The sequence below is a fragment of the Trachypithecus francoisi genome, unplaced genomic scaffold, assembly GCF_009764315.1.
Source record: "Trachypithecus francoisi isolate TF-2019V2 unplaced genomic scaffold, Tfra_2.0 Lachesis_group5, whole genome shotgun sequence".
NCBI classification, from domain to species: domain Eukaryota; kingdom Metazoa; phylum Chordata; class Mammalia; order Primates; family Cercopithecidae; genus Trachypithecus; species Trachypithecus francoisi.
In genome coordinates, this window is record NW_022681470.1 from 64,270,031 (window position 1) to 64,289,666 (window position 19,636).

The window sequence follows — 19,636 nt, forward strand, 5'->3', positions numbered from 1 at the left end:
ATCTATATCCTTTCTGTTTTTGACAGGGGTGGTCCTAGGCTGGATAGATCTTTACTCTGACCAGTACCATATAGGTCTGTGGTTCTCAAACCTGGCTGCACAGTGTGGCACTTTTAAGTAATCCTGATACCCAGCGCCATCCCCAAAGATGCTGATTTAATTTGTCTAAGCTGTAGTTTGGGCCTCTGGATTGGAACCAACCCATATGCCCATCAGTGATAAACTGGATAAAGAAAATGTGGCACATATACACCGTAGAATACTATGCAGCCATAAAAAAGGATGAGTTCATGTCCTATGTAGGGACATGGATGAAGTTGGAAACCATCAATCTCAGCAAACTAACACAGGAACAGAAAACCAAACACTGCATGTTCTCACTCATAAGTGGGAGTTGAACAATGAGAATACACGGACACAGGGAGGGGAACATCACATACAGGGGCCTGTTGGGGGGTGGGGATTAGGGGAGGCATTAGGAGAAATACCTAATGTAGATGACGGGTTAATGGGTGCAGCAAACCACCATGGCACGTGTATACCTGTGTAACAAACCCGCATGTTCTGCACATGTATCCCAGAACTTAAAGCACATATATTATATATGTATAAATATATATGAATATATATAAATATATGAATATATATATGTGTGTGTGTGTGTGTGTGTGTGTGTGTAAGCTCCCCACATGATTCTAATGTGTGGCCAGTCTTGCAAACCTCAGGCTATTTATTCTTAAAGGTTTGTAACAAGCCTTCCTCTTAAAATCCACCCCACCACCATTCGGTTTTTTGGGCTTTGTTTGTTTTTGTTGTTATCCCACCCCCCCCACCCCCCCCCCCCCCCCCCCCCGAGGCAGACACACACACACACACTGATGAATTTCTCTCTACAGTCAGGCTGGAGTAATCCCAAAGTGGTGTCTTTGGTAAACAAGGAGAACCCGGGTGAAGCAAGCGACTCCCACCAGAACAAGGCATGAACAATGTTCACTCCCTACTGTGTTACTCAACCTGTTTCCCTAGATCTCTGTTGTCACATTAGAGAGTGTTCTAGGAGATAACGGCCTCGCTCCCTAGTTACTTCCCCACCCTCGTGCTGGCCTTTGACAGACCTCGCAGTAGAGGCCCACAACACGGGGAGGGCACCGCGTCTCAATCCCCGAGTCTCAGCCCCCGAACTCCACCGCACGTGCAGCTCGGCTTGGCAGCACTCAAGCGCGGGGATGCTCGGCTTAGACGAACTTACGTTCCGGCAGCAAGGTCTGCGATACTTGAGCACCCCTCCCCCTCTCCCGTTTCCACCCCGTTTGTGTTTACGTAGCGAGGAGACATTCAGGTTTCCAGAAGTCAGGTCATCGCAGGCCCCACCCAGCAGTGGAGAGAGTGAGTCCCAGAGGGGGTTGCCAGCGAGTTCCTCCTCCTTCCCCTTCCCACTGTCCCCGAGCCTTGGGATCCCAGAGGCGTATGACGCCAGCGCCCTCTGACCCCACCTCTGACCACAACAAATCCCTGCTCCACCCGTCTTTTTTGTCCCACCCTTGGTGACACAGAGCCCCAGCCCAGGCCCCGCCCAAAGCACTCATTTAACTGTTACTGCGGAGTCGCGAGGCGCTGCTTCTGCTCGCTGCACTCGCTCAGGCAGCTGGGCGTAGCTGCGACCCGGCGGAGTCCCGGCGGCGCGTACTTACTCTGACCTCGCGCGCCATGACTGTTGCGCGGCCGAGCGTGCCCGCGGCGCTGCCCCTCGCCGGGGAGCTGCCCCGGCTGCTGCTGCTGCTGCTGCTGTGCCTGCCGGCCGTGTGGGGTGAGTGGGGGTCCAGGGGCCCGGCAGCCAGGGAAGCCCCTGGGCTGGGTGGGAGGTCCAAGTCGGTTTCCGAGACACGCACAGGGACCGGGGACTTGGCAGGTGGGGAGCGTGGCCCGCGGTCTTGGTTCCCGCCGTCCTGTACCTTTAAGGCTGTCGCCGCTCACCAGCATTTGGGGCTCCTGCTGTGTCGGCCCCCAGCTGACTTGGCTTTAGGGGTTGTCGTGGAGGGTTAAAGAGGCCCCGGCTGGGTTTGCGAGCGGCCAAGCCTGGGAAAATCGAAAGGGAGGGCTCGAAGAGAGCCTTAACCCCCAAAAAGCTGGTCTAAAAGGATGGGAGGCCAGACCGCTGACCGCTGCCCACTGTCGACAGAGTCCAGCCGTGTAGAGCACACCATGCTGCAAACTTGCATGTCATCTCTTTAAGGTGTGGCATTTCAAGGGGGCGTGTGTCTTAAAAACAGCAACTGTGAGGACCCTTGATAGTCATTTCCTTCAGTTCTGCTTTTGTCTCCCTAGCTGACTGTGGCCCTCCCCCAGCTGTACCTAATGCCCAGCCATCTTTGGAAGGCCGTACAAGTTTTCCCGAGGACACCATAGTAACGTACAAATGTGATGAAAGCTTTATGAAAATTCCTGGCAAGCAGGACTCAGTGATCTGCCTTCAGAACAGTCAGTGGTCAGATATTGAAGAGTTCTGCAATCGTAAGTTCCTCATTTTTTTCGAAAAGTTATGGGAATGGAATGTATCTAAAATTTATTTTTATATATCTTTGAAGTGACTAGTAATTGGTAGTTTTCTAGTGTTACTAAACCCCAGGGTATACCTTGTTGGCACTTCACACTCCAGCTAATTGAAGACATTTACCTCCCTGAGTAGGTCCTGCTGCTTCATTAAGAGTTTTTCTTCCTAACACTGTACCCCTTGAACGAACTAGTAGAGAAATTAAACAATATGTATTGTTTAGGGAGTAAATATATAAAATATATTTGGCAATTGCCTTGAGAGACATAGCGTAAGTGATCTGTTTTCTTAAATATTTTGTAAAGTAGGGCTTATCAAATACAACTCTGTGGTGGCATTTTTAAAAGCTCTCAATATTTACTTCAAAATCTGTTGTACGTATCTATAGGTATTTATAGATCATACAGTGTGTCATGATCAATCAGTGTAATTGGGATAGCCAGTACCTCAAACACTTGGCGTTTGTGTGGAGAATATTCCAAATCTTCTCTTCTTGCTACTTTGAAAAAATATATGTATATATATAAATTGGGATATATATAGGGACATATATGTATGTATATATGAAGATATATATAGAGAGAGATATGTAAATTGGGATATAGATAGACAGGTAGATAGATTGATTGTTAAAAATGAATAAGGCCCAGTGAAGAGTTGTTTTGGGGCTAACACAGTAACCGTGTTTGATATTGATATCTAGTAGAATTAAAAGAAATGAAGATTTCTTGTTTTAGGTGAATATACATACAGTCATCCACACCTCATGTGCCCTTTGGTTTCATAAAATATATATCGGCATTATCTTGGAGGAAAAAAATCTGTTATTTACATAGTCCTATATTAGCTTTGAGATATATGAGTAAAGATAAAAGAGATCCCATAACCTGACTTTGAACAACTTAAATCAATAGAAGCTACAGTAACTACAGAAATTGGCACAAATACTTTTAGAAGCCATGCGTGAAATAGGCTTTAACTTTTTATTTTTATCCACGATAGAGGCAGTAGGATGAAGTACATAGTCTTTGCACACATATTATGTTTTAACTCTTCCCCATGTTGTTACTTTATCCAATTGTGGAGGAGACAGGCCCCAGTAGTTAAATAACTTCCTCAAGAGCAGCAGCTTTTATGCCAAAACCAAGGTGTAAACTTGGGTCTTCTGACTACAAATCCAGTGACCCTTCCACTTGACCATGCCTCTCTAGATTCACATTTGCCCAGCTGTTTACAGATAGAAATACTTTATGTATACAATTGACTCATCCTTGCCCCCAGGGCTTGTGGGAATTAAATGAGTTTATATGTAAATAAATGTTGGCTGCTATTATTGTTGTGCAGGACATTAGTCCAGGGGTCTGGAAATACCCTATTCCTGTACTGTGTGGTGCTGTGTAGTTCTTTAGGGTAGGGTAAGGAAACCAACATTTACTGAATGCCAGAACCGTGCCAGGCAACTTAAAATTTTTTTTTTTTTTTTTTAAGTGGGGATAGTGATATCTGTGTACCAACTCTACTTCCTAAGCCTCTAGTAACTGGAAAATAAAGTATACATGTGAATACATTTGCTACATTGCAAATGCCATGATGATATTAATATAGTTAAGTACCAAATGTGTGCAAAGCAGTAAAGAAAGGGGGTTATTAGGGTCCAGATAATTAAATATAGATTATAAAACAAACATTGATACTACTTTTTTTGTTGCTGCTTTTGTTAATACATTTAGGTAGCTGTGATGCGCCAACCAGGCTAAATTTTGCATCCCTCAAACAGCTTTATATCACTCAGAATTATTTTCCAGTCGGTACTGTTGTGGAATATGAGTGTCGTCCAGGTTACAGAAGAGACCCTTCTCTATTAGCAAAACTAACTTGCCTTCAGAATTTAAAATGGTCCACAGCAGCTGAATTTTGTAAAAGTGAGTAAAATTTTTTAAAGTATTTTCAACTGTCTGGTGTTTGGGGGAAATAGTATCCCTTCCTTCATTCATGCTAGAATTCTATGTGTATATATTATTATTTAGGATGTTTCTTGATAGGACCATGAGTGTCAATTTATTTTGAATTAGACAAACTAAATATGTGGTAGGAATACTTATTCACTCAAAAATTTCACATTTAATTAGTTTGAGGTTACCTAAAATGAAACAAGTATATATTCTAAATACGTTGCTTTTTCAAAACTTATTATAAAGAGAAATTAGAATTAAAGAAGTCTAAGGGTCAGGCATGGTGGATCATGCCTATAATCCCAGCACTTTGGGAGACAGAGGCAGGTGGACCACTTGAGGTAAGGAGATTGAGACTATCCTGGCCAACATGATGAAACCCCGACTCTACTAAAAATACAAAAACTAGCTGGGCGTGGTGGTGCATGCCTGTAATCTCAGCTTCTTGGAAGGCTGAGGCAGGAGAATCCCTTTAACCTGGGAGGCAGAGGTTGCAGTGAGCTGAGATTACATCACCACACTCCAGCCTGGGTAACAGAGCGAAACTCCATCTCAAAAAAAAAAAAAAAAAAAAATCTAAGGATAAGAACTATCAATGGTTCAGATGATGAATGTACATATATGTGCTTGATAATTTTTTCAAAATTTTTTCCCATGCTTCATTGAGGTATAATCAACAAATATTATTTAAGGTGTACAACATGATGTTTTAATGTATGTGCACATTGTGAAATGATAAACACAGTCAAGCTAATTAACATATCCACCACCTCACATAGTTACCTTCTTTGCATGTATGCCTGATAATTTAATTTAAAAAAATCGATTTGTATTCTATTCTAGAGAAATCATGCCCTAATCCTGGAGAAATACCAAATGGTCAGATCAGTGCACCAGATGGCATATTATTTGGTGCAACCATCTCCTTCTCATGTAACACAGGGTAAGTTTGGGCATACTAAAACCCTGTATTTAGGAAATGAGAAAACAAATTAGGACTTAAGATGAGATTGTTAGTTTCATGACTGGTATTCACAGCTACTAGCAACTAAAACAATCCTCCTCAAAGACCCTTCATCATGAGCTCATCACAGTTAAATTTACTAAAATGGGGCAAGAAAGGAAGATTTCTTATACCACCAAAATTCTCTAAATTCTGATTTCAGTAAATATGTGATTCAATATAAAATTTTAAATGTGATTAATAAAAAAATTTGAGATGATATTTGCAGAAATAATTCTTCAAATGTTAAATACTAAACCAATCTTTAGTTGACCTAAATAATGAATTTGCATGAGTTTTTCTCTATGCAAACAAGCTGTTACAAAACAGCATAAGTTAAAGACATTCCTAGTATGAAAATATTCTAACCTAAGTTCTTTGATAAGTTCTCTATATAGGAAAAAGGAACGCATTCATTGAGTACCATCAATGTCTCAGACACTGTTGAAAACTTTACATTTATTTTCTCATTTCATATCTGTAAATTAAATAATTCTATTTTACTGTGTGTGTGTCCCTATTCTTTATAAAGTAAAAATATCAGTATCACTTGTCTCCTTTACGAAATAGATGTTGGTTAGGTCACAAACACAAAATCTGGGAAGTACATTGAACCCTTTAAATACAAGTACATTCTATTATTCTATGAAGCCTGTATTTAGAACTCAGAAATATAAAATGTTCAATCATCTATGTCATTTAAAAATGTGTAAAACACTTTTATGCAGGCCGGGCGCGGTGGCTCAAGCCTGTAATCCCAGCACTTTGGGAGGCCGAGACGGGCGGATCACGAGGTCAGGAGATCGAGACCATCCTGGCTAACATAGTGAAACCCCGTCTCTACTAAAAAATACAAAAAAAAAAGACTAGCCGGGCGAAGTGGCGGGCGCCTGTAGTCCCAGCTACTCGGGAGGCTGAGGCAGGAGAATGGCATAAACCCAGGAGGCAGAGCTTGCAGTGAGCTGAGATCCGGCCACTGCACTCCAGCCTGGGCGACAGAGCAAGACTCTGTCTCAAAAAAAAAAAAAAAAAAAAAAAACTTTTATGCTTTCTAACATATTCCCCATGCAAATAAAAAATGTACATGTCTTACCCGTTTTTACTCTTTGGATGTCACCTTTTTAAACTTAATTTTTCTTTTCCTTTAAACTACTGTGTGGACTTTTGTCAACTACTGTTTTATTTTCACCTGCTGCTGTAGTAAATATTTCAAGATAGTAACCTGGAGAATTTGAGGAAAGTCAAATACGTGTGAATGTAACAAACTCTTTTTTCTTCCCCTATTGCTTTAGGTACAAATTATTTGGCCCGACTACTAGTTTATGTCTTACTTCAGACAGTGGAATCCAGTGGAGTGACCCGTTGCCAGAGTGCAGAGGTAAGAGTTAAAAATCTAAGCACTCAGGTTGTGAGGCTGAGTACTCAATGATAAATTAATTTCTGCCCCTTAAGAATTAGCACAGTGTGTATTTGTAGCAAACCCAGCTTTCAATATATGAGTGCTTTGCTAATTTTAATACCTTTTCTAGTGATGCTTCTTAATTTATTAGGTGTGGAGATAAACCGTCAAGTTTTCTGAGTCTTAATTCCTAAACAATAGAATGAGGATTAAAAACAAACTTAGATTTGTGTTGCACTTGGTCATTTATTGTCTAACTATTACTTCTAAAGTCAAGTATGATAGGTAAAAGATTTCCACCCCACAATTTTAATGTAAGAAAATACTGTCTATCAGAGGGTCTATAAGACTTGACCCCATATCCTAAAACAAGTGGCAATGGAAGGCCCTTAACCCAGGTCTCTTATTTCAGACCCAGCATTTTTCTAAAACCCAGTGTTGCCTACATGCTGCTTCTTAGGATTAAAATAATTAAGAGATAATGATCTAGAAGGGTTCTAAGGTGTGATATATTCTTATCATTAGAGAGATAAGCTTATACCATAAAGGAGAAATACTGTTTCTGTATTTGAGAATCTTCTCAAAGAAAGATATGGTACAGCAATAATATTATAAATGGATATATATCCTGTCAAATTTATGTCAGTTAGAGAAATGTGTCTCTTGGAAATTGAGAGGAATAAAATACAGCAATATTTTAAAATGTAGGCTTGCTTACTTTCCATCCTTCTCTTTCTTTACACACAATGTGCCCTCCTGCAAATGACTTCTGAAGGCCCTACTGTCAAAATTATTGATAAGTTAAAGTGTTTGTGTGTTACTAGGGGAAGAAAACTAGAGTAGATTTAGTGTAATTTATCAAACATTTATCGATTGACACTCTGGTAGGCAACGTGTAGGGTCAACTGGTATGAAGACAAATAAAACGAAGCCATGCCATCAAGGAGCCTGCCCCTGCCACACCCACCATGTGCCCTTCTTTTTGAGATGTCATACTACTACCACCAGTTTTTTCTCATTGTAGTTGTTTTTAAATTTTTCATCATTGCTACCCAGTAGCACCTTTCCCACTTTCCTTGTCCAGTAAGAGACATTGTAAATGATAGTAAATTAAAGATAGAAAACAAGGAAAAACTGGGCCGTATCTTTTGTTTGACCCAGGCAGCATGTCACAAAGTTCAGACAAACAGTCTCCCATCTGAAGCCAGTATTTGCACAAGCACCTGCTGTGTCATGAATTTGACAGCAATGCAAACCCACTTTATCTTCCTGCTTGCGCCATCTAGGTCTCAGCCTTGCTTCCCTATTTGGTGTCTTGAACTCCATGCTGAATATTCTGATGTTCATGTTTTCCTCCTTGACTCTTCTATCCTCTCTGACTCAGCAACCACTGACATCTGCATCCTGTAGGAAAGAGCCCCTGTTCTTAAGCAATCCCAGTGCCTTCAAATATCCCCATAAGGCCTTACTTCTTTTAGGATCATTTTGATTTTCCACATAACTTGTTTTGACCATACCAAAAAGATTGAATGGAAAGTAAATTCTTAAACAATGTAATGCTTCACCTCGAGTATGTAGCCCTAGCCTATAAACACATGAGGTTGCTTCAATGTCCATGTGTGAATATGGATATGAAGAAGGAAAGAACAATGGATACATCCACTAATTGTCTGTAGTTATACAGAAAACAGAGGTGATGCTAGTTTACCTGTGAATGGAGCCTCACTGTCAGAGGACCTGTTTGCTTATCTCTCTGCCAATGTTTTCTTTTTCAAAATTTTAGTTGACTGATGGTATCTGCTAACCTAGAATCAATCCCTGCTATATAATGACTATCATCCCAGACCCTTCTGTTTATCTTAACTCCTCACATCTCATCCCTAAATCATTGTGCTTTACTTCCTCAATCTGTTTTTCAAACTTGTGTTTTGCCTTCCATCGGTATACTTGTGGCATAGTTTATTATTCCTTCTGTGGACTATTGCAATCAGGGCCACCTCTAACATTTTCAGGGCCCAGGCAAGAATATAAATGGAGGTCACTGGCCTAAGACCCACTTTCTTTCAAATAGGCCTTCCTCTTCCCACACTGTATGGGTTTTCTGGTGCAAATAAGTGGGCAACTCAGCCTAAATACCCAAGTCACATGCACCACGTCCACCATAACTTGTATCCACCCTCCATTGTCTATTGGGTTAGAGGTGAAGTATATCAGTGGGATAGACCACCCCCAAGAACGTGGACCAGTGGGAGGGACCCTCTCAGGCCCTGGAAAGGGTGTTGGCACAGGGAATTCTGCGTGCTAGTTCCTGGAGCATGTTCTGGAATAGAGGAGAAGTCGTAGGACAGGTTGTCATTGAGTGTATGCTCTCAGCCTACAGATATCCTACCAACAGGGGAGAGACGCATCCAGAGGAGGGCCAGAGCACAGCCTTTTAAAATATGGGGTCTGAGGCAGCAGTCTTAGTTGCCTGAGTTCAAGAGTGACACTGATAGCAATGGCCTCCTGCCTCCATTCTTTCACTCTATTAATGTTTCATCCATATTTTACCCAGAGCGATCTGAAACACAGATGTGACTTAGATGTCTGTTTCCTCCTTAGAGCTTATTCATATCTCCTATTACTTACAAAGCCCAAATTCCTTAGTATAGTGTACAAGACAGTCATGGTCTACCTACTGCTTGACACTCAGGTCTTGCCCTCATGTTTTATATGCCTTATATATGCAAATTGCTCTGGTTTCCATGTACCTCTTTTTTTTCTTTTCTTTTTTTTTTTTAAATTGGGACGGTCTCCTTCTGTTACCCAGGCTGAAGTGCAGTGGTGTGATCACAGCTTACTGCAGCCTCAATCTCCTTGGGCCAAGTGATCCTCCCACTTCAGCCTCCCTTGTATCTGGGACTATAGGTGCACACCACCATGCCCAGCTAATTTGTGTATTTGTTGCATAGACAGGGCTTCCTCGTATTGCCCAGGCTGGTCTCGAACTCCTGGGCTCAAGCAGTCTGCCCACCTCAGCCTCCCAAAGTGCTGGGATTACAGGCGTGAACCACCATGCCCCGCTGCCCCTTCTTTACTTAGCTATATTTTCCTAAGAGTTAGTTCTCTAGCCCATCAGGAAGATTCCCAGGCTGGCTACTTCTGTGATGACCCTTGCAATTTTTATTGAAATCATTTCTGAATCTTTTTTCCCCACTAGCTTTTAAGACATACGAACTATATCTTGTTCAGCTTTGCACTTCCAGTTATAGAAAAATGCCTGGCATGTGTTAGGCACTTAGAAAATGTTTGAACTGAAACAATGGTATGTGTGTCTCTGCATACTCCAAGTTAGTGTAAATCAGAACAGCTTGTTCTTGCTGCTTGTTTTGATCCAAGACTGAAGAGTGATTGATAAATGTGCTAAGTATTTTCTGTGTTCTTAAGTATGCTTGGTGTAACATAATTTGACATACACACATATTAAATTGCCTTCCATTCTTAGAAAAAAAAAAGGACAACAACATCATGCCTTTGGAGTATGTGGAACCATTGAATTTTTTCTCAGGGCAATTGCCAGAGAGTGGTCCCTTTTTACATTATAACTAAAAAAACCTCTGCTTGTATTTATTTTATAAGTTCAACTGCTCAGTAAGATTGTTTTGAATGAAGTCTCTGTGAGTCAATACGTACTAAAATGTTTACTCTAGAAGTCAAAATGTAATCCTGACATTTGAGCTCTCTGCTCTATCTAAAATGATCTGTACTTAGTTCTTAAACATGCTGCTTGAATTTTCAACTCCTTGCATTTGCCATCATTTCCTTCTTAGAGTGAAGAGTAATGCTCTCTCCTCTGTTCTCTCTCGAAAGCATGGTACATATTACGTTTAAACTGAAGTTCTATTTCCCTGCCCAAGTCTTCTCTGACTATACTGCTTTCATCCCTAAACTCCTGCAGCATTCACTTTTCCTAGCACCATTTTGATGTGCATAAATCTTATTATAATTTTTCCTTTACATACATGTTCTGAATCTTATAATTTTTATGAATTAGTTTCAAGGTTAGCATTTGTTTTCTATACCATTTGCATTCAAAGCTCTAGTATACTACCAATTACTTAATAGGCATTTATAAGCATCTCTTGTTGATAATGCTGAATTTAGAAAAATGATATTTTGATTTCTTTAAAATATAATCTTTAACATGTTTTGGTCTTATTTGTAAAAATGTTTTACTAGTTTTATTTATTTAAAAGATGTTGGAATTGTTTTTTAAGAAATTTATTGTCCAGCACCACCACAAATTGACAATGGAATAATTCAAGGGGAACGTGAACATTATGGATATAGACAGTCTATAACGTATTTATGTAATAGAGGATTCACCATGATTGGAGAGCACTCTATTTATTGTACTGTGAATGACGATGAAGGAGAGTGGAGTGGCCCACCACCTGAATGTAGAGGTAATCACTTTGGATAGTTATATTTTTGCTTTATTCTTACCCTTAGGTCTACATGTGAGTTGCAGACATTCTATGAACCCCCTAAGAAAAAAATGTAAAATGTTTACATAAACATATTTGTATTTTTCTGTGGGACACAATTTTTCTAAAGCTTCTCAGAAAGGTCTATGGCTTGTATACACACACACACACACACACACACACATTAGGATGTGTATATATAAAATAGGCCTCATATTTTTGGTGAATTTGCTTAAATTTGCTGTTTTATACCATGTTGCTTTCAGTAAGTTAATACAGGTACTTTGTTTATACAAAGAGGATATAAAGTGGTGTATTGGAGGGAGAATCTTAGATTGAAGTCTCTAGATAGTGACCATACATGTTGCAACAACTGAGAAACTCTTGCCATCTGTTGACTTCCCTGAATTAACATTCAATTCTTTTCTGCCTCCAGAATTTCTGTTATTGTCCATTCTCCTTCATCCTTCTAGACTTTTTCTTTCAATGTCTTTTTATACCCAGAAGGTACTCTCAGAATCCTTAAAACTGCTCTTTAAATATATTTTAAAAGAAATATTTAGAAGATCAGTGAAGCTGGACTAAACATTGCCTAGTATCAATAGATGGCATTTAAGTAGTGGTGAATACCAACATGACTCAAGCATTTGAGTATTTACTTTTATAATTAAAATTGAAATTTTATTAGTATGAATTTTAAAAATTCCTTGTTAAAAATATTTTTATTATAAGTATTATACATAGACGTAATGACATAATATTAAAGCCATGGAGATGAGTACAAAATGGGAAGTGAAAGCCTCTTCTCTATCACTAGTCCTACTCTGAGAGGTAACCATTTTTACAAATTCTTTTGTTTTATTCTAGAATATAAATAAACATACAAACATTTTTTATTTATTATACCAATGGTGTGGGTATTCATTTATCTAAGCAGTCCTTTATTGATGGCAATTTAGGTTTCTTGTTCTAGTTTGTTTTTTTAATGAACTATTATTACAAATGATGCTATAATAAATATTCTTGTACATCTGTCACTGCACATGTATGCAAGTACATTTGTACAATAAATTCCTTGCAGTATAATTATTTGTAACAAAGGTATGTGAATTACATTTTTCATACCCATTAGTAACGTTGCTTTTTAAAAGACTGTACCAATTTAATCTCCCACTAATATTACATCATTGTGGTGTTTGCACCTTTAATGATAATGATTGTTAGGGAGATTTGACAATGTAAATGGTAAAAATTTTTATTATTTGAATTCATTTAGTTATGAAGTAAATTTAGTGTGTGTGCTTTTTTAATTTGGCCATTTGATCCAGTTCATATTAATTTTTCCAATTTTATTAAATGATCAGTTATTTAGCTTAAAAACCATATGGAAGTACTCAAGTAGGTCATGGCAGGCTAATACTTCCATTAAAACAACTATAAAATCTGAATAGATTACCAAAAATTTATATTTTTTTAAGGCATAAGATATAGCTGTGGAAGTAACAAGGTCTGAATGAACTAAAATTCCTGGGGGTGGGTGGTGAAGGCAACCCATTCTGACGTAAGCTAGTTTTCCCTAGGGACATTTGCTGATTCTGAACCTGGACTAAGGATTCACCTTGACCCAGACAAAAGACCACTTCCAGGAAAGAGAAATCAGCAAAGCTTTAATGGTTATGGAGGGATAGGGTAATACACTGGAAATTGAGGCCCTCAAATGCAGAACCAGTTTTTCCTAAAGGCCATTTGCTAATTTTGGGGCTGCATGTGAGAGGCTGGGAAGCTTGACCCAGAGCTTCTAAAGTACAAAATGAAATCTTTCAGAACCTGATAGTATTTGGATGGCATATACCCACCAGAGGAACAGGCTTTTATCTAGCATACCATAGGTCTCCCCCTTAGCATGTCTGTGCTCATTTTGAAACTGTGTAGGGAAGGACATTAGATGGCTGGGAGAACTCTGAAAGATAGACCTGGATCTCCTGCCATCTTCCAAAGGTGAAACAACAAAAATCTGCCAGGCTTTCAGTCAGAAGCCCAAAAGGGCCCCTCCCAAGGAACAGAGGCAAGAGCAGAAATAGATGGAGTCTTACCGAAACTGAAACCCAGCTCAATTCCTAATAGGTTGAAGATATGATTACCTCAATGCAGTCTGCTTATCAGAAAAGCATATCGTATCATCCAGATGTTTTATATACAATGTTTGGCATACAACAAAAGACTGTTAGATATGGAAGGAAGCAAGAAAATATGACCAAATCAAGAGAAAACAAAACCAAATAAAGAATATCCAGATAATGGAGTTAGCAAATGAAGAACTTAAAATAACTGATGAACAAGTTTAAGATGATAAAAGAGAACTTCAACTGGAATCTGTAAAAATGGAGTAAAATGAATATTCTACAACTGGAAAATATCTGAAATTAAGAACACAATAGATAGGTTTAGCTATTCAGACAGAGCAGGAAACAGTATTAGGAACTGAAAGATCAGTTAAAAATACCCAAACTGATGCACAAAGAGAAAAAGCAAAAACAAACAAAAAATTCAAAGAACCAGCAGTAAAACTGATTACCGCTCAGCAAAACAATGATGCAGGCCAAAGGACAATAAAAAGAAATCTTTAAAATACTGTAAGAAAATTACTGTTCACCTAGAATTCTATACCCAACTAATACAACATTCAAAACCGAATGCAAAATAGAGATGTATTCAGACAAAAACCAAGAAAACTTTGCAGTAGCAGACCAAACATGCACAGAATGAGAAACTAAAGGAAATTCTTCAAGTAGAATGAAAATAATCCCAGGTAAAACATGAAAATACAAGAGGAAATGAACACTGACAAGGATAAATGAATACTGAGTTTATAAACAGTGAATGTAATGTCCTGTGGGGTCTGAATTATACATAGAATACAAATGCACAATAACAGTGCAAAAGGCAGAAAGAGGTAAATTCACGTGAATGTTACACAGTTCTAGCAGTACTGAAAGGTGGTAAAAGTGATAGTTCGCATAACTGACTTATAGTCTAATAAATATTGTGATCTCTAGGGTTGCTACAAATGAATGACAGAAGAATACATAAATCACAAGCTAATAAAAGAATAATAATGGATATTTAATCCAAAAGAGAACGAGAGAGAGAAGCAGAAAGGAACACAGAATAGATGGGAGAAATAGAAAACTAATAAGGTCGTTGATACAGACCCAAGTATGTCAGTAATTACATTAAGTGCAATTTGACCAAGATTGTCAGACTTAAAAAAGATTTTTAAAAAACCTAGTTCTTTACTATTTACAAGAGACACAGTTTAATCAAAAGAACACAGAATAGTTGGAAGGATGGAAAAATATACCATGCAAACATTAACCCTTCAAAATAAGCTGACACAGTTATATTAATATCAATGTCTATTTTAAGATGAAACAGTTCATAATGATAAGGAGGCCAACTCAACAGTAATATATCACAATCTGGAATCTATATGTGCTTGATAAAATAGCTTCAATATATATGTAGCAAAAATGGACAGAAAAAATAGACAAATACACACTCATAGTTGGAAAATTCCACACCTATCTTAATAGCTAATAGGACAAGCAACCAAAAATCAGTGAGACTAAAGAGCTGAGCAACAATTAAACATATATACATATGAGATATTAAACATATACATATGAGATACATAGGACCGATGACAAGTATTTTTTTTCAAGTGCACATGGGATATTTACCAAAATTGACCCTATGCTAGGCTCTAAACTACAATACGTTGCAAAAGATTGAAGTTATTCAGGGCATACCTTCTCGCCACAGTGGAATTAAACTAGATGTCAGTAACAAAAAGACAATAACTAAAAAATTAACTTCTAGGAAATTTAAACTCTAAGGTAGTGTATACATTCTCTGGATCAAAACTGAGAACTAACTTGATAGAACAAAGAATAATTTAGAATAATTTTTATATAGGAGGGTCTTAGAAGAAAAGTTCATTAAAAAAACTTTACTTATCTTAATAATGATTATCATTGAGTGCCTGCTAAATGCTGTGTTACTTGCTAGGCGTTTTACTCAATTTATCCCTTATAGCAGCCTGTGAGATAGGTTAGGAGGCAGAAAAAAAGACCGATACCATCTGAGTTCCTAGGGCATCCCATGTGTGATGGGGCTGGCAGCAGTCATCCTGGATGATGTAATCTCTTGCTTCAGGGACAGACACTGTGAAATAACTTACTCAATTATTTCCCTTAATCCTTATTCAATAATAATTACTCAATCTGTTCTGCTTTTATCCTCATTTTACAGATGAGGAAACTATAGCTTAGAAGGGTTAGGGACTTGCTAGAGGTCACTAGTACGTGGTAAAATCAGGCTTCGGCACTACCCAATGCTGCCTCAACAGGAACTTTGTGTAAGTGACCCAATGGCAGATGGGCTCTGAAGACCCAAAAAGTTGCTCTGTTGTTAGATTTATGCCTCTCAGAATATGTTCTTACAAAAGTTTCACGTGACTTGTTACCTAGTCTGAAATCTAAAGAGGAACTAGTGTATGGAAAGTTGGTAACCAGCACAAGATAATTAAAAGGAGTTATTTTTACTCAGACTCAAGTACCACTTTAATTAAGAAGTGAAACAAAACAAGTTCTCAAGCTCGTTAAGATTAAGTGATAGAAAAGACTGTGATTGTCTCTGTTGGCTTAGTTGTTCTAGAACAACATCGTGTTGTTCTTTAGTATTAGCACAGAAGATAATTTGGGAGAGAAAATAGAGATGTGCCACAGAATAAGATCACTAGTGACTCTAACTTTGATTTATTTCACAAAAAGCAGCTTAAGCACCTCAGTATACTTTGGTATATGTCTTCTTTAGTCACCCGTAGGTATGATTTATATCAAAGCAGGAGCGACTTAGAACTTCAGCTCCTTGAGAAATACACAATAAGACTTGGTTTCCTGAAAGTCATACCTAGGTGTTTGTGGGAGAGAGAGAGGATAGCCACAGAGCAAGCAATGACTAAGAATCTTAACATGGCCAGCAATATTCAGCTAACTTGTTTCTTAACCTTTTCTTTCATAGCAAACTCTCTAGCTTCCAAGGCCCCACCAACAGTTCAGAAACCTACCACAGTAAATGTTCGAACTACAGAAGTCTCACCAACTTCTCAGAAAACCACCACAACACAAACCACCACCCCAAATGCTCCAGGTACAGAAACTCCATCAGTTCTTCAAAAACACACCACAGAAAATGTTTCAGCTACAAGAACCCCACCAACTCCTCAGAAACCCACCACAGTAAATGTCCCAGCTACAATAGTCACACCAACACCTCAGAAACCCACCACAATAAATGTTCCAGTTACAGGAGTTTCATCAATACTTCAAAAATACACCTCAGTAAATGTTGCAGCTGCAGGAGTCTCATCAACACCTCAAAGACATACCACAGTAAATGTTTCAGCTACAGGAGTCCCATCAACACCTCAAAAAAACACCACTGTAAATGTTTCACGTATAGAAGTTTCACCAACTCCTCAGAAACCTACCACAGTAAATGTTTCAGCTACATTAACCCCACCAACTCTTCAGAAACCCACCAGAGCAAATGATTCAGCCACCAAAGCCCCAGCAGCAGCTCAGACATCTTTCATATCAAAAACCCTATCTACAAAGACCCCTCCTGCAGCTCAGAATCCCACAATGACAAATTCTTCTGCTACACAGGCCACACTAACAGCCCAAAGATTCACCACAGTAAAAGTTGCATTTACGCAGAGTCTTCTAGCAACACGAAAGTCCACCAATGTACATTCCCCAATGACTAATGGTCTCAAGAGTACACAAAGATTCCCTTCTGCTCATATTACAGCAACACGGAGTACACCTGCTTCCAGGACAACCAAGCATTTTCATGAAACAACCCCAGATAAAGGAAGTGGAACCAGTTCAGGTCAGTTGACACTGTTCAGGTTTACTGAGTGTGGATCTAATGTGCTATGGTGGAAATAGGAACTTGACCAAGATTGCAGGATTAAATGGTCTCTAATTTATTGTAGCCAGGGTTTTTTCATACTAATACTTTTTGCTTTATTTGGAAGCAGACTTGGATTATACTAGGGCAAATCTTTAAAAAAAGAAACATTTACAATAATAGAGAAAAAGACTGTGGCCCCATAAAAATAAAATGCTAAATTAAAATTGGTAAAAAAAGAAATTCTGTTTTCTGTAGTAGTTTTAGGGAGTCAACGAATTCGTCAAGACCCCTTCAAAGAACCAAATAAATACTGTCTTTAAGGTTGAGTCCTGGGTCTGGTTCATTGATAGAGACCCATCCCTCAAAGCTTGCTAAGGAATCTTTCCGGATTCCCTAGAGTTGGAGATGTGGTAAAGCATCTCAATAGTGTCGTCTAAGTAATTGAAAATACAGAGATCCTTTCAAATAATTCGTATTACTACAAGCTCTATAAATGATAGGTTCTCAGTGACACCAAGTAATTGTGTTTTATCTGTATAGTTTTACCCATTATGACCATATTTTCAGAATGATTTTATGTATTTCATAATTGCTACCTTGAAGCCTATTTTGCCAGCACCTGGATATTTTTAAGAATTTAAATGTTACGGATGTTATTGTTAAAGTTCCCTTAATACATTTCACCAGCCCATTTTTCTCCCTCTAAGGCAATTACTGCCCTGAAACTGCTGTGCTTACTTCCTGTCTGTTTTCATGCTTATACTCTATGTATCTTTCCATAAGTAGTACATAATAATGTTTCATATTTTAAAAATAATTTACAGAAACTGTGTATGTTTCATTGCCTTTTAGCACGCAGCATTGGTTTTGTGGCTTACATTGATTAATTTAGATTTACTTCACTAATTTTAATTCTTTATGAGGTTTTTTACTTCTTTACAATTTTATGACATCTCTTGGTCTAAAATTTCTAGGTTGAGTATGTCCAGTTTTTAATAGGGCAAGGCAAAGAGAAATAAGCGTCACTTATAGATTTGTTATACAACTTTATTGACATATTTTTTTCTGTAAAAAGTATAAGATAATTTAACAAATTTAAACTGAACCTAATGAGTCAATAATAATATCAATATTTGGGATCAAATTTTACTCTTAGGTACAATTAATTTACTCTTTCAGGACCCAATATAAAATGCCATATTTAACTCTTTTTAATTGAAAAAAAATTGTAGCCACCACTTTACTGAGTATATACTGTAGGGGTATGTTCCATTCACCTTCTATTTGATGCCACTTGTCGGTACTACAACCTTGCAAAGTATCTTTAGATTGATTTTATCGATGAGGAATTAGAGGCTTAGAGATTAATTCATACAGTTCATATACAGTACACAGTTTAATCCTGCACTTTTTCTGCTGAGTAATGTTGCTTGTTCTAAATGGCACTCTGAGTCAATGTGTTCACCTCACTTAGGAGAGCAGCTTATTTATTGTTATAATTTTGCTTATCTGAAAGTAAATTTATTTTTGCAATGTCTCATCCATAATCATTGAAAAATATAAACAATAAGGTGATATGGTAGTTTTGAGTTTTGATATAGTCTGTTGAAAGAGACTTAGTCTTCTTATAGTTTCTTGATAGTAGGATTGGGTCAGCAATTATTTGCTGTTTACGTTTTCAAACATGTTTCTTGCCCTCAAGTCTTATAACCAAATTTAAATGGCGTTTGTTTTGGTGGTCAGTAATTCTTTATCATAATTTGTATTTATAGTGTTGATTCTGTTGAACAGATATAAACAGTAATGTTTATATTCTGCTTGATTAAGTTAATGTGTAATTGTTTTTATAAATTTTTAATTATGGAAATTTGAATTGCTTTTGAGTTTTGTAGTGTAGTTTATTGATAGTATATGAAATTGCTAGCAAATCAATGACTTTAACAAATTTTTGTTTTTAATCCTTTTTTTTCCCTTCATCTATAGGTACTACCCATCTATCTGGTAAGTTTGGCTCTCAGGCAGTTAAAAGAAATTGTTTTCACTGTGGCATATACAATCCATATTCCTGGGAGATAATATTGTCTTCTTGTTTTTTAAAAAAATTATCCTACAGTTTATTTTAAAACTTTTTAGTATGGAAAACTTTAAACATCACTCAAATAGGGAAAATAGTACAGTGAATCCTCATGTACTCTCTTGGATTCAGCAATTTTCGACTCATGGATACCCACGTTCCCCACATCCCCTAGATTATTTGGAAAATAATATCAGACATCGTATCATTTC

The 19,636-nt window shown here is 38.0% G+C and overlaps 1 protein-coding gene across 12 annotated transcripts in view; it reads left to right on the forward strand.

Annotated features, from left to right (window-relative positions):
- Positions 1 to 1,317: 1,317 nt before the first annotated feature.
- Positions 1,318 to 19,636, forward strand: part of CD55 (CD55 molecule (Cromer blood group)) — a 64,286-nt gene continuing 45,967 nt past the window's right edge. For 8 of the 12 annotated variants that reach the window (XM_033197999.1, XM_033198004.1, XM_033197997.1 and 5 more), the window contains exons 1-9: positions 1,318 to 1,807; positions 2,326 to 2,511; positions 4,282 to 4,473; positions 5,347 to 5,446; positions 6,799 to 6,884; positions 11,162 to 11,350; positions 16,454 to 16,582; positions 17,246 to 17,326; positions 19,334 to 19,351. In XM_033197999.1, coding sequence (XP_033053890.1) covers positions 1,708 to 1,807; positions 2,326 to 2,511; positions 4,282 to 4,473; positions 5,347 to 5,446; positions 6,799 to 6,884; positions 11,162 to 11,350; positions 16,454 to 16,582; positions 17,246 to 17,326; positions 19,334 to 19,351 — 1,081 coding nt within the window. In that variant the 5' untranslated portion in view covers positions 1,318 to 1,707. The remainder of the gene's footprint in view (positions 1,808 to 2,325; positions 2,512 to 4,281; positions 4,474 to 5,346; positions 5,447 to 6,798; positions 6,885 to 11,161; positions 11,351 to 16,453; positions 16,583 to 17,245; positions 17,327 to 19,333; positions 19,352 to 19,636) is intronic. The other 4 variants (XM_033198007.1, XM_033198005.1, XM_033198006.1 and 1 more) reach the window with 1 other exon arrangement.